We start from the raw sequence: 26,184 nt of genomic DNA, 5'->3' as shown, positions 1-26,184 counted from the left end.
TGAACTTCCAGGAGTCTTAAGCCAGGAGCCCTTCCTTCTCGAAGGCCTTGAGCTCCGACTCGGTGACGTCGTAGGGCCACCACTGGCCTTTCTCCCCTTCGCGGTTCCGAGCCTTTGAGGCTTTCTCCAATTCCGACTTTGCACTTCAGCAGCCATGCGAGCTTGCCCTTCTAAATCCGCTTGGATTTCCTCTACTGTTGGAATTCGTCAGAGGAGGTTGCTGGAAGAGGCGGAGTAAGGTTGAGCTAGTATAATGTCAAAAATGTTGGGCGGAAGGAACGCTAAGGGTTCGACGAAGGTTGGTTCTGCTGATTTTGGTGGAGGGTTACTCGGAGAACTATCAGTGTATCTAGGGGAGCTTTCGGACATATTTCTGGCTGTAGGCATGATAACGAAAAAATTAAGTGCCGGATCCTACTGAGCTTTATCTTCTACAAGTCCGGTGGACTTACCGACAATGGCATGGCGGTTCCCCGTGGCGCCGGCGAAGGTTGAGCTTGCGGACTTGACGCGTTAGCTTCCGGCGAGACCACGAGTCGGCGGCGGACCTCATTTCCTGATCAAACGTTTGCAGCTTGGGTCGGTGTGGACCTTGGAGAAGCGGCGGATGAAGCTTCCCGAGGAAGAGCTCGTCGGCGCTAGATCCGTCAGGCGGCGCTGGCGCGAGGTTAAAGATGAAGTGGTGAGGAGAGGTGAAAAAGTGATAGTGACCATTGATGGCGTGTAATACACACGTTCGTTGGGAATCCCAAGAGGAAGGTATGATGCGCACAGCAACAAGTTTTCCCTCAGTAAGAAACCAAGGTTTATCAAACCAGTAGGAGCCAAGAAGCACGTTGAAGGTTGTTGGTGGCGGAGTGTAGTGCGGCGCAACACCAGGGATTCCGGCGCCAACGTGGAACCTGCACAACACAACCAAAGTACTTTGCCCCAACGAAACAGTGAGGTTGTCAATCTCACCGGCTTGCTGTAACAAAGGATTAGATGTATAGTGTGGATGATGATTGTTTGCGAAGAACAGTAAAGAACAAGTATTGCAGCAGATTGTATTTCAGATGTAAAGAATAGGACCGGGGTCCACAGTTCACTAGAGGTGTCTCTCCCATAAGATAAATAGCATGTTGGGTGAACAAATTACAGTCGGGCAATTGACAAATAGAGAGGGCATGACCATGCACATACATGATATGATGAGTATAGTGAGATTTAATTGGGCATTACGACAAAGTACATAGACCGCTATCCAGCATGCATCTATGCCTAAAAAGTCCACCTTCAGGTTATCATCCGAACCCCTTCCAGTATTAAGTTGCAAACAACAAGACAATTGCATTAAGTATGGTGCGTAATGTAATCAATAACTACATCCTCGGACATAGCATCAATGTTTTATCCCTAGTGGCAACAAGACATCCACAACCTTAGAACTTTCTATCACCGTCCCCATTTAATGGAGGCATGAACCCACTATCGAGCATAAATACTCCCTCTTGGAGTTAAGAGTAAAAACTTGGCCAGAGCCTCTACTAATAACGGAGAGCATGCAAGATCATAAACAACACATAGGTAATAGATTGATAATCAACATAACATAGTATTCTCTATCCATCGGATCCCGACAAACACAACATATAGCATTACAGATAGATGATCTTGATCATGTTAGGCAGCTCACAAGATCCGACAATGAAGCACATAAGGAGAAGACGACCATCTAGCTACTGCTATGGACCCATAGTCCAGGGGTGAACTACTCACTCATCACTCCGAAGGCGATCATGGCGGTGAAGAGTCCTCCGGGAGATGATTCCCCCCTCCGGCAGGGTGCCGGAGGCGATCTCCTGAATCCCCCGAGATGGGATTGGCGGCGGCGGCGTCTCAGTAAGGTTTTCCGTATCGTGGCTCTCGGTACTGGGGGTTTCGCGACGAAGACTATATGTAGGCGGAAGGGCAGGTCAGGGGGCCACACGAGGGCCCCACACAACAGGCCGGCGTGGCCAAGGCTTGGGCCGCGCCGCCCTAGTGTGGCGCCACCTCGTGGCCCCACTTCGTAAGTCCTCCGGTCTTCTGGAAGCTTCGTGGAAAAATAGGCCCCTGGGCGTTGATTTCGTCCAATTCCGAGAATATTTCCTTACTAGGATTTCTGAAACCAAAAACAGCAGAAAACAAGAATCGGCTCTTCGGCATCTCGTTAATAGGTTAGTGCCGGAAAATGCATAAATATGACATAAAGTATGCATAAAACATGTAGATATCATCAATAATGTGGCATGGAACATAAGAAATTATCGATACGTCGGAGACGTATCAGCATCCCCAAGCTTAGTTCCTGCTCGTCCCGAGCAGGTAAACGATAACAAAGATAATTTCTGGAGTGACATGCCATCATAACCTTGATCATACTATTGTAAGCATATGTAATGAATGCAGCGATCAAAACAATGGTAATGACATGAGTAAACAAATAAATCACAAAGCAAAGACTTTTCATGAATAGTACTTTCAAGACAAGCATCAATAAGTCTTGCATAAGAGTTAACTCATAAAGCAATAAATCAAAGTAAAGGTATTGAGGCAACACAAAGGAAGATTGAGTTTCAGCGGTTGCTTTCAACTTATAACATGTATATCTCATGGATATTGTCAATGTAAAGTAATATAACAAGTGCAATATGCAAGTATGTAGGAATCAATGCACAGTTCACACAAGTGTTTGCTTCTTGAGGTAGAAAGAGATAGGTGAACTGACTCAACATAAAAGTAAAAGAAAGGCCCTTCGCAGAGGGAAGCATTGATTGCTATATTTGTGCTAGAGCTTTGGTTTTGAAAACAAGAAACAATTTTGTCAACGGTAGTAATAAAGCATATGTGTTATGTAAATTATATCTTACAAGTTGCAAGCCTCATGCATAGTGTACTAATAGTGCCCGCACCTTGTCCTAATTAGCTTGGAATACCGGGATTATCATCGCAATACACATGTTTTAACCAAGTGTCACAAAGGGGTACCTCTATGCCGCCTGTACAAAGGTCTAAGGAGAAAACTCGCATTTGGATTTCTCGCTTTTGATTATTCTCAACTTAGACATCCATACCGGGACAACATAGACAACAGATAATGGACTCCTCTTTAATGCATAAGCATGTAGCAACAATTAATGTTCTCATATGAGATTGAGGATGTATGTCCAAAACTGAAACTTCCACCATGATTCATGGCTTTAGTTAGCGGCCCAATGTTCTTCTCTAACATTATGCATGCTCTAACCATTAAATGAGTGGTAAATCTCCCTTACTTCAGACAAGACGGACATGCATAGCAACTCACATGATATTCAACAAAGAGTAGTTGATGGCGTCCCCAGGAACATGGTTATCGCACAACAAACAACTTAATAAGAGATAAAGTGCATAAGTACATATTCAATACCACAATAGTTTTTAAGCTATTTGTCCCATGAGCTATATATTGCAAAGGTAAAGAATGGAAATTTTAAAGGTAGCACTCAAGCAATTTACTTTGGAATGGCGGAGAAATACCATGTAGTAGGTAGGTATGGTGGACACAAATGGCATAGTGGTTGGCTCAAGGATTTTGGATGCATGAGAAGTATTCCCTCTCGATACAAGGTTTAGGCTAGCAAGGTTATTTGAAACAAACACAAGGATGAACCGGTGTAGCAAAACTTACATAAAAGACATATTGTAAACATTATAAGACTCTACACCGTCTTCCTTGTTGTTCAAAACTCAATACTAGAAATTATCTAGACTTTAGAGAGACCAATTATGCAAACCAAATTTTAGCAAGCTCTATGTATTTCTTCATTAATAGGTGCAAAGTATATGATGCAAGAGCTTAAACATGAGCACAAAAATTGCCAAGTATCAAATTATTCAAGACATTTTAGAATTACTACATGTAGCATTTCCCGATTCCAACCATATAACAATTTAACGAAGAAGATTCAACCTTCGCCATGAATACTATGAGTAAAGCCTAAGGACATATTGTCCATATGCAACAGCAGAGCGTGTCTCTCTCCCACACAATGAATTCTAGGATCCATTTTATTCAAAAAAAAAACAAAAACAAAAACAAACCGACGCTCCAAGCAAAGCACATAAGATGTGATGGAATAAAAATATAGTTTCAGGGGAGGAACCTGATAATGTTGTCGATGAAGAAGGGGATGCCTTGGGCATCCCCAAGCTTAGATGCTTGAATCTTCTTAAAATATGCAGGGGTGAACCACCTGGGCATCCCCAAGCTTAGAGCTTTCACTCTCCTTGATCATATTGTATCATCTCCCTCTCTTGATCCTTGAAAACTTCCTCCACACCAAACTCGAAACAACTCCTTAGAGGGTTAGTGCACAATAAAACTTTACATGTTCAGAGGTGACATAATCATTCTTAACACTTCTGGACATTGCACAAAGATACTGGACATTAATGGAACAAAGAAATTCATCCAACATAGCAAAAGAGGCAATGCGAAATAAAAGGCAGAATCTGTCAAAACAGAACAGTTCGTAAAGACGAATTTTAAAGTGGCACCAGACTTGCTCAGATGAAAATGCCCAAATTGAATGAAAGTTGCGTACATATCTGAGGATCACTCACGTAAATTGGCATAATTTTCTGAGTTACCTACAGAGAATTAGGCCCAGATTCGTGACAGCAAAGAAATCTGTTTCTGTGCAGTAATCCAAATCTAGTATGAACCTTACTATCAACGACTTTACTTGGCACAACAATGCACAAAACTAAGATAAGGAGAGGTTGCTACAGTAGTAAACAACTTCCAAGACTCAAATATAAAATAAAGTACTGTAGTAAAAACATGGGTTGTCTGCCATAAGCGCTTTTCTTTAACGCCTTTCAGCTAGGCGCAGAAAGTGTATATCAAGTGTTATCAAGAGATGAAGCATCAACATTATAATTTTTTATAATAATACAATCAAAAGGTAACTTCATTATCTTTCTAGGGAAGTGTTCCATACCTTTCTTGAGAGGAAATTGATATTTAATATTACCTTCCTTCATATCAATGATAGCTCCAACAGTTCGAAGAAAAGGTCTTCCCAATATAATGGGACAAGATGCATTGCATTCAATATCCAAGACAACAAAATCAACGGGGACAAGGTTATTGTTAACCATAATATGAACATTATCAACTCTCCCCAAAGGTTTCTTTGTAGAATGATCAGCAAGATTAACATCCAAACAGCAATTTTTCAATGGTGGCAAGTCAAACATATTATAGATTTTCTCAGGCATAACGGAAATACTTGCACCAAGATCACATAAAGCATTACAATCAAAGTCATTGACCTTCATCTTAATGATGGGCTCCCAACCATCCTCTAGCTTTCTAGGAATAGAAGCTTCACGTTCTAGTTTCTCTTCTCTAGCTTTTATGAGAGCATTCGTAATATGTTTTGTAAAGGCTAAATTTATAGCACTAGCATTGGGACTTTTAGCAAGCTTTTGTAAAAACTTTATGACTTCAGAGATGTGGCAATCATCAAAGTCTAAACCATTATGATCTACAGCAATGGGATCATCATCCCCAATGTTGGAAAAAATTTCAGCAGTTTTATCACAGGCAGTTTCAGCAATTTTAGCAGTTTCCGGCAGTTTTGCAGGCTTTGCATTAGAAGTCGAAACATTGCCAACACCAATCCTTTTACCATTATTAGTAGGAGGTGCAGCAACATGTGGAGCATTAGCATTGTAGTGGTGGTAATAGTCCAAACTTTAGCTACATTATTCTCTTTAGCAAGTTTTTCATTTTCTTCTCTTTCCCACCTAGCATGCAATTCAGCCATCAATCTAATATTTTCATTAATTCGAACTTGGATGGCATTTGCTGTAGTAACAATTTTATTTTCAATATCCTTATTAGGCATAACTTTCGATTTTAAAAGATCAACATCAGAGGCAAGTCTATCAACCTTAGAAGCAAGAATATCAATTTTATAAAGCTTTTCCTCAACAGATTTGTTAAAAGTAGTTTGTGTACTAATAAATTCTTTAAGCATAGCTTCAAGTCCAGGTGGTGTGTTCCTATTATTGTTGTAAGAATTCCCATAAGAATTACCATATATAACTATTACCATTAGCAGAAGGATATGGCCTATAGTTATTACTAGAATTGTTCCGATAAGCATTGTTGTTGAAATTATTATTTTTAATGAAGTTTACATCAACATGTTCTTCTTGAGCAACCAATGAAGCTAACGGAACATTATTAGGATCAACATTAGTCCTATCATTCACAAGCATAGACATAATAGAATCAATCTTATCACTCAAGGAAGAGGTTTCTTCGACAGAATTTACCTTCTTACCTTGTGGAGCTCTTTCCGTGTGCCATTCAGAGTAATTAATCATCATATTATCAAGAAGCTTTGTTGCTTCACCAAGAGTGATGGACATAAAGGTACCTCCAGCAGCTGAATCCAATAGGTTCCGCGAAGAAAAGTTCAGTCCTGCATAAAAGGTTTGGATGATCATCCAAGTAGTCAGTCCATGGGTAGGGCAATTTTTAACCAAAGATTTCATTCTTTCCCAAGCTTGTGCAACATGCTCATTATCCAATTGTTTAAAATTCATTATGCTACTTCTCAAAGATATAATTTTAGCAGGGGAATAATATCTACCAATAAAAGCATCCTTGCATTTAGTCCATGAATCAATACTATTTCTAGGCAGAGATAGCAACCAATCTTTAGCTCTTCCTCTTAAAGAGAAAGGAAACAATTTTAATTTTATAATGTCACCATCTACATCCTTATATTTTTGCATTTCACATAGTTCAACAAAATTATTGAGATGGGCAGCAGCATCATCAGAACTAACACCAGAAAATTGCTCTCGCATAACAAGATTCAGTAAAGCAGGTTTAATTTCAAAGAATTCTGCTGTAGTAGCAGGTGGAGCAATAGGTGTGCATAAGAAATCATTATTATTTGTGCTAGTGAAGTCACACAACTTAGTATTTTCAGGAGTACCCATTTTAGCAGTAGTAAATAAAGCAAACTAGATAAAATAAATGCAAGTAACTAATTTTTTTGTGTTTTTGATATAGAGAACAAGGCAGTAAATAAAGTAAAACTAGCAACTAATTTTTTGTGTTTTGATATAATGCAGCAAACAAGAAAGTAAATAAAATAAAGCAAGACAAAAACAAAGTAAAGAGATTGGATTGTGGAGACTCCCCTTGCAGCGTGTCTTGATCTCCCCGGCAACGGCGCCAGAAAAAGAGCTTGATGGCGTGTAATACACACGTTCGTTGGGAACCCCAAGAGGAAGGTATGAAATCCTCCGGGCCATCCTGTCCAGCTCCGGATGCTGGGCTAGGTTGGGGATGAAGCTCCAACTGTCGAGCTCCTCTAGAGGGGTGTTGGTAAAGGCTGGAAGGTCATCGTGGAGATCCGGAATGATCTCATTCTTGAGATAGAACCATCTGGCATTCCAGTACCAGATGGATTCATGAGAAGACAGGGGCGGAAACACCCTTTTGCTGCGGAGCACGAAGGTCATGCTTCCGCAGTTGACCATCTTTTTATCCTTTGTCTCCTTCTTCACCCTGTATAAGAACTAGAGCAGCCGGACATCTGGCCGGACTCCGAGATAGCCTTCGCAGAGAGTGGCGAAGTTGGGGAGGATGAGGCAGGAGTTGGGGCAGATGTTATGCGACAGAAGCCCGTAAGTGCTGAGCACTGAGAGGAAGAACTCTGAGGGCGGAAGCGAGAGGCCTCGCTCCACCCACACCTTGGTGAAGACCCGCTCGTTAGGTTCCGGAGTCGGGGTGATGGAGTCCTTGGTGAACTTCCAGGAGTCTTAAGCCAGGAGCCCTTCCTTCTCGAAGGCCTTGAGCTCCGACTCGGTGACGTCGTAGGGCCACCACTGGCCTTTCTCCCCTTCGCGGTTCCGAGCCTTTGAGGCTTTCTCCAATTCCGACTTTGCACTTCAGCAGCCATGCGAGCTTGCCCTTCTAAATCCGCTTGGATTTCCTCTACTGTTGGAATTCGTCAGAGGAGGTTGCTGGAAGAGGCGGAGTAAGGTTGAGCTAGTATAATGTCAAAAATGTTGGGCGGAAGGAACGCTAAGGGTTCGACGAAGGTTGGTTCTGCTGATTTTGGTGGAGGGTTACTCGGAGAACTATCAGTGTATCTAGGGGAGCTTTCGGACATATTTCTGGCTGTAGGCATGATAACGAAAAAATTAAGTGCCGGATCCTACTGAGCTTTATCTTCTACAAGTCCGGTGGACTTACCGACAATGGCATGGCGGTTCCCCGTGGCGCCGGCGAAGGTTGAGCTTGCGGACTTGACGCGTTAGCTTCCGGCGAGACCACGAGTCGGCGGCGGACCTCATTTCCTGATCAAACGTTTGCAGCTTGGGTCGGTGTGGACCTTGGAGAAGCGGCGGATGAAGCTTCCCGAGGAAGAGCTCGTCGGCGCTAGATCCGTCAGGCGGCGCTGGCGCGAGGTTAAAGATGAAGTGGTGAGGAGAGGTGAAAAAGTGATAGTGACCATTGATGGCGTGTAATACACACGTTCGTTGGGAATCCCAAGAGGAAGGTATGATGCGCACAGCAACAAGTTTTCCCTCAGTAAGAAACCAAGGTTTATCAAACCAGTAGGAGCCAAGAAGCACGTTGAAGGTTGTTGGTGGCGGAGTGTAGTGCGGCGCAACACCAGGGATTCCGGCGCCAACGTGGAACCTGCACAACACAACCAAAGTACTTTGCCCCAACGAAACAGTGAGGTTGTCAATCTCACCGGCTTGCTGTAACAAAGGATTAGATGTATAGTGTGGATGATGATTGTTTGCGAAGAACAGTAAAGAACAAGTATTGCAGCAGATTGTATTTCAGATGTAAAGAATAGGACCGGGGTCCACAGTTCACTAGAGGTGTCTCTCCCATAAGATAAATAGCATGTTGGGTGAACAAATTACAGTCGGGCAATTGACAAATAGAGAGGGCATGACCATGCACATACATGATATGATGAGTATAGTGAGATTTAATTGGGCATTACGACAAAGTACATAGACCGCTATCCAGCATGCATCTATGCCTAAAAAGTCCACCTTCAGGTTATCATCCGAACCCCTTCCAGTATTAAGTTGCAAACAACAGACAATTGCATTAAGTATGGTGCGTAATGTAATCAATAACTACATCCTCGGACATAGCATCAATGTTTTATCCCTAGTGGCAACAGCACATCCACAACCTTAGAACTTTCTATCACTGTCCCAGATTTAATGGAGGCATGAACCCACTATCGAGCATAAATACTCCCTCTTGGAGTTAAGAGTAAAAACTTGGCCAGAGCCTCTACTAATAACGGAGAGCATGCAAGATCATAAACAACACATAGGTAATAGATTGATAATCAACATAACATAGTATTCTCTATCCATCGGATCCCGACAAACACAACATATAGCATTACAGATAGATGATCTTGATCATGTTAGGCAGCTCACAAGATCCGACAATGAAGCACATAAGGAGAAGACGACCATCTAGCTACTGCTATGGACCCATAGTCCAGGGGTGAACTACTCACTCATCACTCCGAAGGCGATCATGGCGGTGAAGAGTCCTCCGGGAGATGATTCCCCCCTCCGGCAGGGTGCCGGAGGCGATCTCCTGAATCCCCCGAGATGGGATTGGCGGCGGCGGCGTCTCAGTAAGGTTTTCCGTATCGTGGCTCTCGGTATTGGGGGTTTCGCGACGAAGACTATATGTAGGCGGAAGGGCAGGTCAGGGGGCCACACGAGGGCCCCACACAACAGGCCGGCGTGGCCAAGGCTTGGGCCGCGCCGCCCTAGTGTGGCGCCACCTCGTGGCCCCACTTCGTAAGTCCTCCGGTCTTCTGGAAGCTTCGTGGAAAAATAGGCCCCTGGGCGTTGATTTCGTCCAATTCCGAGAATATTTCCTTACTAGGATTTCTGAAACCAAAAACAGCAGAAAACAGCAACTGGCTCTTCGGCATCTCGTTAATAGGTTAGTGCCGGAAAATGCATAAATATGACATAAAGTATGCATAAAACATGTAGATATCATCAATAATGTGGCATGGAACATAAGAAATTATCGATACGTCGGAGACGTATCAACCATGCGGATGGGGTATTTATAGGCCTCGCGCGGAGATTCGTGAGTCAGATCCTACAGCGGGAACGGAACGGTCGCACCGTTGGATGATAGCCACGTGTCCTAGGTCAAATGCGGTGAAACTGAAGCAGCGGTGACCTAACTGCACGTGTTTGATATTTCTAGCAAAGATTCGCAGTTCCGAAATTTAGCGAGGGAAAATAGGAAGTTATGTGCGACGTGGGCGAAAAATCTGCTAAGTTACCGTTACAGAAGAACGAATGATTTCCGGTTGAATGAAGTCGGAAACGATGAAATTTTGGAAGCTCTTCGAGATTCTCTTTGGATCCAAACAGAGATAGGCAGAAGAATAGTGAATCTTGAAGAACTTCGGGGGCTACTGTTGTGGGTATACTTTATGGGTATGCCAACGACATGGTCTAGATCCGGCAAGCCCGAGTTGCCCACAGATGGTTGTGTGGCTTATGGCCCACCGGGCGACCCAGTTGCTGTTGATAGAAGATGGATGAAGTCCAGCCCAAGAACAGGAGCCGGATCTCAACCGAACTATGCAAGTAGGCGGATCCATGGAGGCCCACGAAGTATCTGGATCCATGACAGCAAGATTAGATCTAGGTGGATCCTTGATGTGCACGGCAATGTATATTCCGTAGTTAGGCATCTTCTATTCCGGCTAGGACTCTCCGTGTAAACCCTAGATCCGGGCGCCTATATAAGCCGGATCCTGGGAGCCCTAGAGGCACAACCACAACTCATTGTAACAACGCGAAAACGCCCAGATAACTCCAGACAAGCAGCAGTAGGCCCTGTCCTCGAGCAGGTGTTCCGAAGCTGGTTAAATCGCGTACCACCGTCCCGAGTGCTCTCCACCCTATGGCCCCTACTTCTTCCCCCCTCCGTGAGGATCCCTCCTCCGGGGTACCGTCGAGTAGGAAACGACAGTGAATGTGCAAAGTTTCAAATAATAGGTCGGAGATCGTCTCGCAATGCTTGTTCAGTTGAACTTGATGACTTATATCATTTTGCTAGTTATTCTCGGACAAACAAGAAGTTTCAGAGGTGTGGCCATACAATCAGTACTGGTTTGATAGAACTCATAAATAATTCTATGTCTTTAAACTGATCATGTACTTCAATTGCTCTCATTTATTTTATGGACTCTCACTTCATGAACAAGAAGACTTTGTTCCTTAAGCTGCTATCTTTCGCGGGGATGAGCAAGAGCCCAAGCTTTAGGATGTTGATAAGTGCAAATTGCATAGTATTTTTATTTAGTTTTTTGCATTACTAGTAATAGGATTTTGGTATTTTTATTGCGCTCGTGCGCACCTTTTCAGCTTGTTTAACCAGGATCCCGAAAATCAACATGTTAATGAAGAAATCAATTAAAGAGGTTGTTTTTGGGCCCTAATATGTTATTGGAGAAAATAAATACCTTCCAACATTTGCCCACACACTTGGGGGTTGAGCCAAAGGAATAAATTTGCGAAGAGATGACTACAAAACCTTTAACGACATGTGGGACCCTTTGCGCAAGCATCGGATCTTTGTCTCGCTTATGTCCCCTAAGACCCGAGTTCTTGTTATCAGTTTTGAGCTAGGAGCTCTGCCATACGTGTGGGATTATTACTGGTACCCCCTCACCCATCACCTTTTCTCAAGTATGTTGAAAAGGGGGGCACAACGATTGATTTTATTTGCAATGCCATGTATGTCATGCTTTACTTACTATTGCCTTCAGGTGTTTACTTCATGTTACCTTCAGATGTTTATATTTTGTATTGTACCTTTGCGGGGATTTAGCGAAACGTGTAGGATAACGTTGCATAGAAAACAAAAATTTTCCTACCGCGAACACGCAATCCAAGCCAAGATGCAATCTAGAAGACGGTAGCAACGAGGGGGTATCGAGTCTCACCCTTGAAGAGATTCCAAAGCCTACAAGATGAGGCTCTTGTTGCTGCGGTAGACGATCACTTGCCGCTTGCAAAAGCGCGTAGAAGATCTTGATCACGATCGGTTCCGGCGCCACGAACGGGCAGCACCTCCGTACTCGGTCACACGTTCGGTTGTTGATGAAGACGACGTCCACCTCCCCGTTCCAGCGGGCAGCGGAAGTAGTAGCTCCTCTTGAATCCGACAGCACGACGGCGTGGTGTCGGTGGCGGTGTAGAAGTCCGGCGGAGCTTCGCTAAGCTACGCGGGAAATATGAAGTGGAGGAGCAAAGCTAGGGTTTGGGAGGGGGTGGCCGGCCACTCAAGGGGGGCGGCCAAGCTATGGTCTTGGGGTGGCCGGCCCCCTCCCTTGGCCCCTCATTATATAGGTGGATCCCAAGTGTTGGTGTCCAAGTCTTCGAATAAGACCCGAAACCAAAACCTTCCATAGGAGGGGGCAAACCTAGCCCAACTAGGACTCCCACCCAAAGGTGGGATTCCCACCTCCCATGTGGGGGGTGGCCGGCCCCCTATGGTGGAGTCCACTTGGGACTCCACCCCCACTAGGGCTGGCCGGCCATGGAGGTGGAGTCCCTTGTGGACTCCACCTTCCTTGGTGGTTTCTTCCGGACTTTTCTAGAACCTTCTAGAACCTTCCATAGAACCTTCCGCGACATTTTATTCACATAAAATGACATCCTATATATGAATCTTATTCTCCGGACCATTCCGGAACTCCTCGTGATGTCCGGGATCTCATCCGGGGACTCCGAACAAATATTCCAACTCCATTCCATATTCAAGAACTACCATTTCAACATCCAACTTTAAGTGTGTCACCCTACGGTTCGAGAACTATGCGGACATGGTTGAGTACTTACTCGACCAATAACCAATAGCGGGATCCTGGAGATCCATAATGGCTCCCACATATTCAACGATGACTTTAGTGATCGAATGAACCATTCACATAAATTACCAATTCCCTTTGTCTCGCGATATTTTACTTGTCCGAGGTTTGATCTTCGGTATCACTCTATACCTTGTTCAACCTCGTCTCCTGACAAGTACTCTTTACTCGTACCGTGGTATGTGGTCTCTTATGAACTCATTCATATGCTTGCAAGACATTAGACGACATTCCACCGAGAGGGCCCAGTATATCTATCCGTCATCGGGATGGACAAATCCCACCGTTGATCCATATGCCTCAACTCATACTTTCCGGATACTTAATCCCACCTTTATAGCCACCCATTTACGCAGTGGTGTTTGGTGTAATCAAAGTACCTTTCCGGTATAAGTGATTTACATGATCTCATGGTCATAAGGACTAGGTAACTATGTATCAAAAGCTTATAGCAAATAACTTAATGACGAGATCTTATGCTACGCTTAATTGGGTGTGTCCATTATATCATTCACACAATGACATAACCTTGTTATTAATAACATCCAATGTTCATGATTATGAAACTAATCATCCATTAATCAACAAGCTAGTTTAAGAGGCATACTAGGGACTTCTTGTTTGTCTACATATCACACATGTACTAATGTTTCGGTTAATACAATTCTAGCATGATATATAAACATTTATCATAAACATAAAGATATAAATAATAACCACTTTATTATTGCCTCTAGGGCATATCTCCTTCAGTCTCCCACTTGCACTAGAGTCAATAATCTAGTTTACATTTGTAAAGATATAACACCTTGGCCTTCTGGTGCTTTATCATGTATTGCTCACGGGAGAGGTTTTTAGTCATCGGATCGACACGCTCGTAAACGTATGTATTTTGTAATTCATTTGCGTCTCAACGCATCACTCATTTCCAAATGAGTTGGCATTATATATGTTTGATCTTCTGGTGGAACCTTAATTCCACTGTCTGAAATATGTCACTTATATTGTCACACACAATATAGCTTCAAAGTTCGACTGCTTGAACTACACCAAGTTCTCAAAGAACCTCTTGACTTAACATCCTTTGTCATTGTCAAAACAATGACATACTCGCCTTCTTTTGTAGAATCCGTCACAATATTTAGAACTCTTCTAAATCTAGTATAGACAACTTCTAGCTCAGTGTGCGACCTTTTAAACAACACTTCGTCTAATTTGAGATTATATTTTATATGTGACAAAACCAATATCGGTGTAACACCTTACAAGCGATTTGTTTGTCATTTCTTCATATATAAAAATATATATATATATCCTTAGTTCTTCTAAAGTACTCAAGGATATTCTTCTTTGTCGTCCAATGATCATCATATGAATCATTAGTATATGCTCATAACACTTTATAGCACATGATATCTGATTGTGTACATATTCATCGTGATCTATAATCACTCATGTGTTTTTACTCATTGAGTGTCAGATACACTCAAGTCTTGTTAAACCTTCACATGACAAGAACATTTTCTTAATATTTCTATATTGAACTACTTCAATATCCATCATATGTACTTTGACTTAAACTTATTTATGTGTTTCAATCTATCTTCATAGATCTTGACACTAAATTTGTTTCAGTCCATATCCTTTCATTGAAGTTAATTCTCAATGAAACCTTTTAATCAAGTATATAATTACATCATTTATAACCAACTATATGTCACCTACATAAAGTATTATAAATGTGTCTTAGCGCTCCCACTTAATTTCTTGCAAATGCAAGTCTCTTCATCGTCTCTGATGAAATCAAAAACTCTTTGACTATTTCATCTGGTGAAGATTCCAACTCCGCGATACTCACTTCATCCAATTGAAGTTCGTATACCTATCTAGTATTCTACGGACTAGCAAAACAATTGGTTGTATCTTATATACTCCTTTAATACACACTTCTGTTAAGTAGTGTATTTTGCCATCCTACTAACATATCTCATAAAAGAAATATGTAGTGATTACTAGAATAATCCACATAGACTATAAGCATTGCTACGGAAGATCTAATCTTATCATATTCAACTCTTTGAACTTTGTCGTAAACGACTTTTCGACAAGTCAAGCTTCTTCAAGGATATTCCATCCAAGTCCATCAATTTTATAGATCCATTTACTTTCAAAAAGTTTTTATCTATCTTGGATTTCATGGCATATAGCCATTTTAACGGAGTCAGGGCCCATTATAACTTCTTTGTTTGTAGTTGGTTTATCATTTTTTTCAAAATCAATCCTTTGTCCATAAATCATTTATTTGATCACAAAGTAAACCATACCTACAAGGTTCAATATGTACTTCGATCTCCATGGCTAAAACACTTTGTAGTCATGGGAGCCATGATCGTCGTGGTCGCTTCCGGAACCAATTTCCGATGCTGCGCTACACTGATCATTATGCTCAGGTTCATAAACCTCATCAAATTATATTGTCCTCCCACTCAAATACTTCACTAGAAACAATTTCTTGGAAGTAAAAAAAAAATATTGACAAACACTTTTGTCTTTGTCTACATAGTGGGAAGAATTCCCAATCAATTCTCTGGGATAACCAACAAAGACATTCATCCGATTTTGGTTGTAAACTTATTTACTTATGCTATGCATACCAAAATTTTAAGAAAAGACTATTAGGATTCATACCCATACCATAACTCGTATGGTGTCATTTCAACGGATCATGATGATGCTCTATTAAGTGTAAAAGCGGTAGTCACTAAAGCATAATCCACAAAAATATAATGGCGTCATAATATTTTATCTCATCATTAATCCAACAAGGTTTGGATACATCTCTCGGATACTTTATCATCACTATGATACTCCAAGAAACGTGAGTTGTAGAACAATTTCATAACTCTCTTAGATGTTCGCTAAAACTCGTAATTCAAATATTTCCACCATGATCCTATCATAGATATTTAACTTTTCTATTACGATGATTTCTACTTCATGCTGAAATTTATTTGAATCCATTCAAATGTTTCAAACTTCTTCCTTATTGAATATATCCACATATATATACTCAATTCATTGTTGGAAGTTTTCATGAAGTAGAAGAATCTCCCGCACACAACTATGCCCAGTGAACCATATACATCATCATGTATTTTTCACTAAGTTAGTTGCCCATTCAACTCTTGGCCTATGAACGGTATTTTAATCATTCTCTTTAGAAAAGATTTGCAAGCACCAAATGATTCAAAAAAATCAAATGACTCCAGAAATCCATTTGCATGGAGTTCCTTCATGCGTTCCTTTCTAACATGACCTAAATGGCGGTTCCACAAATAAGTGGAATTCAAATCATTTGCCTTATGGCATTTTAGCGTCAGTTTTATGTATGTGTGTTTCACCATTAAGATTTATAATAACTTATCCATCGTATATGGAGTAATGTCATAATTTGAACAACTCATTGTTTTCATTTGACCAGAGCAAAATAACAATTATTAAGTTCTTTATTATAAATTCTAAGGGCTAGATAGAATGCTAACGACGAACATAATAACACTTTATTTTGTTCCAGTCGTGCATTCCTATCATATTCCTTGTCAGTCACTTAGGCCATTGTATTCTTGTATTGCGTTGTTTTGTATGACACTTCATACCAACCAATATAGTACTAATACCCAAGAATTTCATATTGTGACCTAACTAGGAATACAACCATAACATGTATATCATTTATATACACCTGAGCTAGACTTTCTAGTCTTTTCTTTCTTTCTGCCAATAATCTTTTGTAGTTTCTCTTTTAGCTTCCCTCATTATTCAGAAAAACACATCAACATCATTAACTTCTAGGTTTGTTGGTCAAATACCAATAACCTTGAGGTTCTTACTTTGAAGTTGATCATCATATGACAAGTGTTCCAGATTTCACTATTAGTAACTTTGTAATATGATGAACAGTTTCACTCATAATTTTATCCATTGTATCATGATGACTTTCTGAGACCATGTCTGTACATGCTAGACTCATAAAGTTTTAACCTTGGTATTCGCATGTGCAAATCTGGCTTGCACCCGTTGTATGCACATGTAGAATCTATAACATCCGATCATCACGTGATGCTTCGAAACGACGAGTCATAGCAACGGTGCATACTAAGGACGATCACTTCATGGATATGCGAATATCGTTAGTGCCCCAATAGTTGGAGGATTGAGACGCCTTGCGTCTTCAACCTTCGTACATTCCCATAAATCTTATGAGTTTATGTAGTCTCACCAAATTATATTCTATCATCTTGCAATAAGGTCTTAGATATATATCTCATACCTTGATTATTTCTGAAAACTAAATTTTCAGCTCCTTACTTTTCAAACAGATTTGAACTTCAAGTTTCACGGAGACAAGATAACTTTAGGTACTAATTGAAACCATAGTTCTTTGAATCAACAATGTGAGGTTTACTAAAAGTTTGCAATAGGACTTAATCAATTCTTGATTCTTTAACAATACGGCACCAGTCCGTAAAGTTATTTGTCGATTTACAAGATTTCTATCTCAATTACAAGACTAACGCATAGTAGTAAACGGATGCCAATTCTACAAATTAATTCAAAATACTACTCAGACTATGTTTATGATAATTAGTTCATGTTTTAATCTAATTACTAATGAACTCCCACTTAATACAACATCCCTCATAGTTGTTAAGTGGTACACGATCCAAATCCACTACACCAAAACCGATCATCACGTGAGATGATGTAGCTTCAATGGTGAACATCAACATGTTGATCATATCATCCATATGACTCGTGTTCAACCTTTCGGTTTCCGTTGTCCCGAGGCCATGTCTGTACATGCTAGGCTCGTCAAGCAAACCCAAGTATTCCGCGTGTGCAACATGGCTTACACCCGTTGTATGTTTGAGTTTATCACATCCGATCATCACGAGATGCTTCAAAACGTCAAACTATATCAACGGTGCATACGAGGGGAGAACACTTTATTATCTTGATATTAAAGTGAGGGATCATCTTATAATGCTACCGTCGCGTTCTAAGCAAAATAAGATGCATAAAGGATTAACATCACATGCAGTTCATATGTGATATGATATGGCCCTTTTGTCTTTGCGCCTTTGATCTTCATCTCCAAAGCACGGACATGATCTCCATCATCAACGGGCATGATCTCCATCATCGTCGGCGTAGCGTCAAGGTTCATGGCGCCGTCTTCATGGTTGTTCACCTCATGTAGCAACTATTACAACTACTTTGAAATACTACTCAACATGAAATTTAAAGACAACCATAAGGCTCTGCGGTTGCCACAATACAATAATGATCATCTCATACATATTCATCATCACATTATGGCCATATCACATCACCAAACCCTGCAAAAACAAGTTAGACGTCTCTAATTTGGTTTGCATATTTTACGTGGTTTAGGGTTTTCGAGAGAGATCTAATCTACCTACGAACATGAACCACAACGGTGATACTAATGTTGTCAATAGAAGAGTAAATCGAATCTTCACTATAGTAGGAGAGACAGAGACGCGCAAAGCCTCTTATGCAATACAAGTTGCATGTCGAACGAGGAACAAGTCTCATGAACGCGGTCATGTAAAGTTAGTCCGGGCCGCTTCATCCCACTATGCCACAAAGATGCAAAGTACTCAAACTAAAGACAACAAGAGCATCAACGCCCACAAAACCATTGTGTTCTACTCGTGCAACCATCTATGCATAGACACGGCTCTGATACCACTGTAGGATAACGTTGCATAGAAAACAAAAATTTTCCTACCGCGAACACGCAATCCAAGCCAAGATGCAATCTAGAAGACGGTAGCAACGAGGGGGTATCGAGTCTCACCCTTGAAGAGATTCCAAAGCCTACAAGATGAGGCTCTTGTTGCTGCGGTAGACGATCACTTGCCGCTTGCAAAAGCGCGTAGAAGATCTTGATCACGATCGGTTCCGGCGCCACGAACGGCAGCACCTCCGTACTCGGTCACACGTTCGGTTGTTGATGAAGACGACGTCCACCTCCCGTTCCAGCGGGCAGCGGAAGTAGTAGCTCCTCTTGAATCCGACACGACGGCGTGGTGTCGGTGGCGGTGTAGAAGTCCGGCGGAGCTTCGCTAAGCTACGCGGGAAATATGAAGTGGAGGAGCAAAGCTAGGGTTTGGGAGGGTGGCCGGCCACTCAAGGGGGCGGCCAAGCTATGGTCTTGGGGTGGCCGGCCCCCTCCCTTGGCCCCTCATTATATAGGTGGATCCCAAGTGTTGGTGTCCAAGTCTTCGAATAAGACCCGAAACCAAAACCTTCCATAGGAGGGGGCAAACCTAGCCCAACTAGGACTCCCACCCAAAGGTGGGATTCCCACCTCCCATGTGGGGGTGGCCGGCCCCTATGGTGGAGTCCACTTGGGACTCCACCCCCACTAGGGCTGGCCGGCCATGGAGGTGGAGTCCCTTGTGGACTCCACCTTCCTTGGTGGTTTCTTCCGGACTTTTCTAGAACCTTCTAGAACCTTCCATAGAACCTTCCGCGACATTTTATTCACATAAAATGACATCCTATATATGAATCTTATTCTCCAGGACCATTCCGGAACTCCTCGTGATGTCCGGGATCTCAACCGGGACTCCGAACAAATATTCCAACTCCATTCCATATTCAAGAACTACCATTTCAACATCCAACTTTAAGTGTGTCACCCTACGGTTCGAGAACTATGCGGACATGGTTGAGTACTTACTCTGACCAATAACCAATAGCGGGATCTGGAGATCCATAATGGCTCCCACATATTCAACGATGACTTTAGTGATCGAATGAACCATTCACATAAATTACCAATTCCCTTTGTCTCGCGATATTTTACTTGTCCGAGGTTTGATCTTCGGTATCACTCTATACCTTGTTCAACCTCGTCTCCCCGACAAGTACTCTTTACTCGTACCGTGGTATGTGGTCTCTTATGAACTCATTCATATGCTTGCAAGACATTAGACGACATTCCACCGAGAGGGCCCAGAGTATATCTATCCGTCATCGGGATGGACAAATCCCACTGTTGATCCATATGCCTCAACTCATACTTTCCGGATACTTAATCCCACCTTTATAGCCACCCATTTACGCAGTGGTGTTTGGTGTAATCAAAGTACCTTTCCGGTATAAGTGATTTACATGATCTCATGGTCATAAGGACTAGGTAACTATGTATCAAAAGCTTATAGCAAATAACTTAATGACGAGATCTTATGCTACGCTTAATTGGGTGTGTCCATTATATCATTCACACAATGACATAACCTTGTTATTAATAACATCCAATGTTCATGATTATGAAACTAATCATCCATTAATCAACAAGCTAGTTTAAGAGGCATACTAGGGACTTCTTGTTTGTCTACATATCACACATGTACTAATGTTTCGGTTAATACAATTCTAGCATGATATATAAACATTTATCATAAACATAAAGATATAAATAATAACCACTTTATTATTGCCTCTAGGGCATATCTCCTTCAAAACGATCCGTTAGTGCTCGCCTAGCCACCGACGCAAACTCTGGGCCTGCTTCAAAGTATGACCGAGCTTCGTTATTGGTAGCTTAGTGGAGTGCCCCCTAGACTTTCTTGTTGATCTAGGAACGGTCCTGTCGTGAGACTTTGTTTTGATCCATCATGGTCGAGCGTGCGTATGAGTATATTTTTTATCACCCATGCATGGTACTGTTATGGATGACTTGGAGTTGTTTAAGTCGATCATAGAATAACTTACACATTTATGTTGTTGTTAAATAATTTACTAATAACTTGTGTAGTAATATAGCATTACTACAACCAATGTCTAATAAAACTTGTCCATCGTTGATTGCCTTTTACATTGTTTCTTTGCTATGAGTGAAGGGGATATGTGTATTTGGCTGGATTATATTTGTGTAGTATATAGCTGTTATCTTTATGCGCTTTCTTATCTTCTCTGAGTAGACGAAAGTTGTAATGTGTCTCTATTGGTTTTAGCTTTGTTGTCGCTTAACCCACCATATAGTCGAGAAATATATAGCCCCCCTCCCCCGACGAGCATAGTTGTTTCTAGTCTCGCTTGGTACGTGCCTTGGTACTTACTCTTGCATTTCTTCCTCTTTTGTCTCCTCCCCCTTTTGTCGGCAATCGATGGCTCGACTTTTGACATGTATGAGATGACGATGTTAGTCCCTTCCGGCTTGGCATAGGCAGGGTTATGGACGCCATCGTTTATCTTCGGGACTCTTAGTGCAATTTGTATCTTGTCCATACTCGTACTTATTTGATCTTCTGTATGATTTGGATCTTTGTATTGTATATTTGGTTGGAGTCATTGTAATATATGTTCTTTTGTGGGTTCCATCGTGAATTTTTTGTAATATAACTACTTCTAGTAAATCATTTTGCATCATGTGTGTGTTTCATCGTGCATATGTCGTGTAGGAGGCCGATCGTGCGGATTTCGGTGGGATCGCTGGAATCCTCAGGGTATAGGTTTTGGGGCGTCACGCATTCCCTCTTGAACCCCCTTCTTAAACATGGATGCATCTAAGGAAGATCTACAGTGAAATTCAAAGACGGAGGAGTCAACTATATACTACCAGGGACAAGATCATGTCAGAGGAGTCAACGAAGTCAAGTACTACCTACTACATGATGGAAACCTAGACTAGGAGTAGAAGGAAACCAATTCCCTAATCCTAGAACCTAAGTAGCTAGAGTTCAGATATAGTTCTTTAGTAAGCCAAGTAGCTCTATAGGTAGAGCTAGGATAAATCTAGTCTACGAGTTGTTCTTTTGGAGTTTATTTGCAGTATACCTTATTGTAAAGTAAGAGGTTGTGTTGATCTTTTGTAAAGAGTCAATGTGTCATTCTATAGACATGCCTTGGACCCGCATATATTTCTGTTGTACTACTCTGAGGGATGTAATACTAGTTCAACGGTGTTTCATTGGTGTCATGTCAACGACTTGCATCTGACAACATGAAGTGGTATGTTGGGTCACCACAAATGATCAAATCATAACACTTTTTTAAAAAATAGTTGATTTTAATTATTTTTGGGTAAATTTTTGAACTAATCCTAGCCTGCGGGTCCCTCCCATCACCAAGTGAAAATATGGCATAAAATTACATCATAACTAGTGTGTATAACATATCTAGGATCATAAATGTTTCTATTAGTACATAGGCAACATCAGTATAATGACAAGATTGAATGTTGGCATGACTGCCTGATCAACCAACCTTTCCCTCGTGATCGAATTTGTATCTCCACTACTCACCCTCCACATGACTAATCCTCCACTCTCAAATCGCTAATTTGCGCTTTACACCTACGCCCCTCATCCTCTCATCACCACCCTCCGCCGGTAAACCAATTCGTCTATCAAAGTAGTACCACTATGGGATTTTTTTAGCCTTATGATGTGGCATGGAAGACATGCATGTTTGAAATTTTATTAATGGTCATGCAATAAGGTTATAATAAATTAATACAACAACCAGGAAAAAACAATGCAACATTTAAGGTACTTTGCTACAACAAATGACAAAACATGTGTGCAACATGCAACAATCCATGTAAACTTAAAGCTGCACTATGCATGTTACACATAGAAAATTGATACATTGTAGTACAACTAACCGCAATAAAGTCTCATAAAAACCAATAGTTTGTTCCACCGTCCATTCTTCTTCCAAGATTTTGAATGAGATTACAAGGCCATTGGTGTCCACTTCTAGAGAAAGGTGGGGGAGGAAGAAGCAATCTCCATTGCCCACTAGGGTTCCAAAACCCTGAGGATCAGGCCCCTCCTCGTTGTTGCACATGATGAGCGCCTTGTGCTAATCAGAAATGGATGATTTCCAAAGATAATGACATCATTTGTGCCCACATTGATGAATCATCATAGAGGGATGTGCTTTATTTTGGGAATCAACCAATCAAACATAGCAAGAGTTGAAGCTAGTAAAAAAATATTTAATGATTTTCGTTAAATCCCACATTTCCTTTTGTGGGATGCCTCAACAACATGATTTTTGTTAAATATAGGGTGGTAGAGTGATTGAAGATGTTAAAATCGCTAATTTGCGGTTTACACCTACCCCGGAGTGCATTCTTAGAACTTATTTAGGTCATCTAATTTATTTTCTCCTTTAAAGGATATGCCTAAGCCGGTCTTGTTGTGGTTGCCAGCTGGCTGACCCGTCTCCTCGAATCCTCCGCCGGTGGCGCTATATAAAGCATTCCCCTTCGCTATCTTCTTCCCGTCTTTCCCAACGAGCCTATTTTTCTCTTGGCCTTCCCTATACGAACCCCTCCATGCTCGACACTGGTTCTCTCACCGGTGATCCGAAAGAGGGGGTATAGGGGCCGACATATCTTCACTTCTTTATATTTGATTTGTCCATGTGGAAGTTGTCGGTATGGGAATCCCCCCCCTCCTATATTCTTTTGTTCTCGTGTCGATGTCAGTAATTTATCTTCCACCTCTACTACCAGTCGTCAATACCAACAGAGGTTTGCTCACACAAAGAAGACTTGATCTCCCCTCCACTTGCAAAGAAACGATATTCCCCAGATCTATTTGCGAAAAGAAGAGGGTAGACATGAGTTCAACAACAATCCCATTCATAGTATACATCAAGCTTCCGCAGAAGTGATTTCTCTCGGGAACGGGTTGAATCGGCGTATCCACAAGTTTCCATGGCTGGAGGTTAAAAGCGAAGCATATGCCCAATCCCAGGTGAGTTCACCTTGTTACCTCTCTAGAACTAACCACCTACCTCTGTCGAAGGGAAAGATCTAGGGACCATGATGTAATTCCTTACTTCTTAGAGGCCCTTCTGAACTTTTTACCCTATATTTTCTGACGTGGCTTTTTGTCCTATATATATTGAACTTATCCATTATATAGAACCCCCAAAAAGGGAACTTTTCCATTGGCATTTTTGGTAACCGAAGCTTATCCCCTGCAGGTTTTGGCCATATCTTTACCTTTACGTAGAGGCGTTAATTTCATAGTAAAACATTCATCGGCATTAACTGAATCATCATATCAGAAGAAAAAAGCCAATGAACACACGCATGGTTATCATCTCGATCGCTCTTTTGAGCTGGATGCACAAAGGTGTATATCCGCGCGCGAGGAACCCCTGCGGCATCCATGGCGTACCTACGTTCCTTGCATGCGATGGAGCTCCTTTCCACGTCCTTGTGCGCCTAATCCGCAGGTATCTTCCAAAACTGCAGCAAAACCGAAAGCTACGCACAGACAAAGTAAGTTAATAATACGGATAGATGCATCTTCCCCGCGCGCAAGAAAGAGTAAGCTTGCACACTACCTCACTCCTGAGCTGGTCTGCGAGTGAGGCGATGGGGTTCTCTATGTGATCGATGGATCGAGGACGACGATCGGGGTGCCGTGTGTCCGCCGAGCCGCGCGCGCGCGTGCGCGCTCTCTCCCCCTTGCGCACCCTGGCTTGTCTCGTAGCCGCAACAAACCTCCGTGGACGCACCCATGCGCCCCCTCGCGCGCGGCGTGCCAGAGGGCGGGAGCTAGCTACCCCGCTGGCCTTTTTGTACCCCCGCCCTCGATCGCCATTGCCATCCGCGAGCGAGAACGAGCAAGAGAGAGGGTTAGATCGATAACGTGAGCTAGGTAGCCATGGATGGAGCCCTCGAGCTGGCGCTGTTCCACGGGCAGGACCGCAGCCTGTTCCACCGGCTGGTGCGGGACCTGTCTCAGGACGCCGAAAGCATGCGGTGGGTGATGGCGTTCTGGCTCTGGCTCGAATCGGCGGGGCACCACAACTTCATCCACCGCGTCTCCGCGATGCCGGGCCCCGTAGTGCGGCGCTTTGTGGAGGAGGCGCTCGCCTGCCTCGCGCGCCTCGCCGGCCGGAAGCTCGCCGGCGCCGGCGAGCTCCTTCCCTGCACGAACGCGCTCCTGGCCGAGCGCATCGAGAACGTGAGCTACTTCGACGCGCGCCGCGGCGAGGTCGCGCCCAGCGTCAGGTCCCTGTACAAGAACATCTGCCGCGTCGTCTTCGACGACGCCTGCCTCGCCGACGACGCCGTCTTCCTGCCGAGGACCGCCCCCACTAACAGAGTCGGTAGCAGTGGCACCTCCGCGCCGCGCGCCGTCGGCACGCCCGTGGTGGCCGCGTTCGCCGGCTCTGCCCCAGTGGTCCGCAGCCGCAACACGGCGGCGGTGTCCTTCTCCCAGCTGAACGCGATGGCAGCGCCGTGGTGCCCTATCCCTATCCGTGCGGTGGCGTATGAGCAGCAGCAGCAGCCACAGCAGGAGGCCATCAGCCCCATACCGGAGGAGTTCCGCTCGCTCTTCATCACCTTCTCTCGAGGCTACCCCATCAGCAAAGAGGACATCGAGGAGTTCTTCAACGCGTAAGCTTGCTAGCTCTGGCGGCTACTAGTGCAACATCTTTAGCTTCTCTCTGCAACATACGTTTGTGTAGGATGGATCATATATATGTGCGCGCGTGCGTGGATGGATGGATGCAGGATTCACGGGCCGTGCGTGGAGGCAGTGATGGTGGAGAGGGCGCCGTCGGGGCAGATGCCGGTGTACGGGAGGGTGGTGCTGCGCAGCCCGGACATGATCCCGCTGCTGCTCGGCGGCCAGCAGACGGCCAAGTACATTATCAAGGGCAAGCACCTCTGGGCCAGGATCTTCGTGCCCACCGCTAGGCACCCGACCATCTCTGCTTGAACGCTTCATCTATGCATATGTATGCCACATGCATGCAGGCTAGCCTAAAGGCATCGAATAAGCTACCTATATAGGCGGCATTGTCGTGTCACTCGCTTACTTAATTAGCTACCTATATACTCGATCGAACCTACCTATATATATACTCGATCGAAAAAGAGAGTTGAGGGTTGAGATGTGTGTCCAGAACTCGCACCCTGTCTAATTATATGGAATAATATGTGTGTTTACTTCCGTGTCATATATATGCTTGTTCTTTTCTGATGAAATATGCTTCATCATTTAATTATGTATGTGCTTCCTCCAGCCCATATTATATTGTGCATAAATTTTCATGCAAGTCAAACTGTGCAAACTTTAACCAAGAATATAGATAATAATACAAAGATCTACCATATCAA

General features: G+C 42.9%; 1 protein-coding gene across 1 annotated transcript; it reads left to right on the top strand.

Annotated features, from left to right (window-relative positions):
• The first annotated feature begins 457 nt into the window (after window positions 1-457).
• LOC127334718 (uncharacterized) lies at window positions 458-26,015 on the top strand. Its single transcript, XM_051361251.2, has 4 exons — window positions 458-490; window positions 575-682; window positions 24,713-25,458; window positions 25,576-26,015. Exons 1-4 carry the CDS (start codon window positions 458-460, stop codon window positions 25,781-25,783), a joined length of 1,095 nt encoding a protein of 364 aa, XP_051217211.2. The 3' UTR covers window positions 25,784-26,015.
• Window positions 26,016-26,184: the final 169 nt, after the last annotated feature.

The sequence above is a fragment of the Lolium perenne genome, chromosome 1 (assembly GCF_019359855.2).
Source record: "Lolium perenne isolate Kyuss_39 chromosome 1, Kyuss_2.0, whole genome shotgun sequence".
Taxonomy (NCBI): domain Eukaryota; kingdom Viridiplantae; phylum Streptophyta; class Magnoliopsida; order Poales; family Poaceae; genus Lolium; species Lolium perenne.
This window is presented reverse-complemented; position numbering and strand designations above follow the sequence as displayed.

Excerpts from the sequence above, each read along its gene's own strand:
- LOC127334718 (XM_051361251.2), top strand. The coding sequence starts at position 458 with ATGGCATGGCGGTTCCCCGTGGCGCCGGCGAAG. Across the intron at positions 491-574 it reads TCCCCGTGGCGCCGGCGAAG|CTTGGGTCGGTGTGGACCTT; the intron begins GTTGAGCTTGCG and ends AAACGTTTGCAG. Across the intron at positions 25,459-25,575 it reads ATCGAGGAGTTCTTCAACGC|GATTCACGGGCCGTGCGTGG; the intron begins GTAAGCTTGCTA and ends GGATGGATGCAG.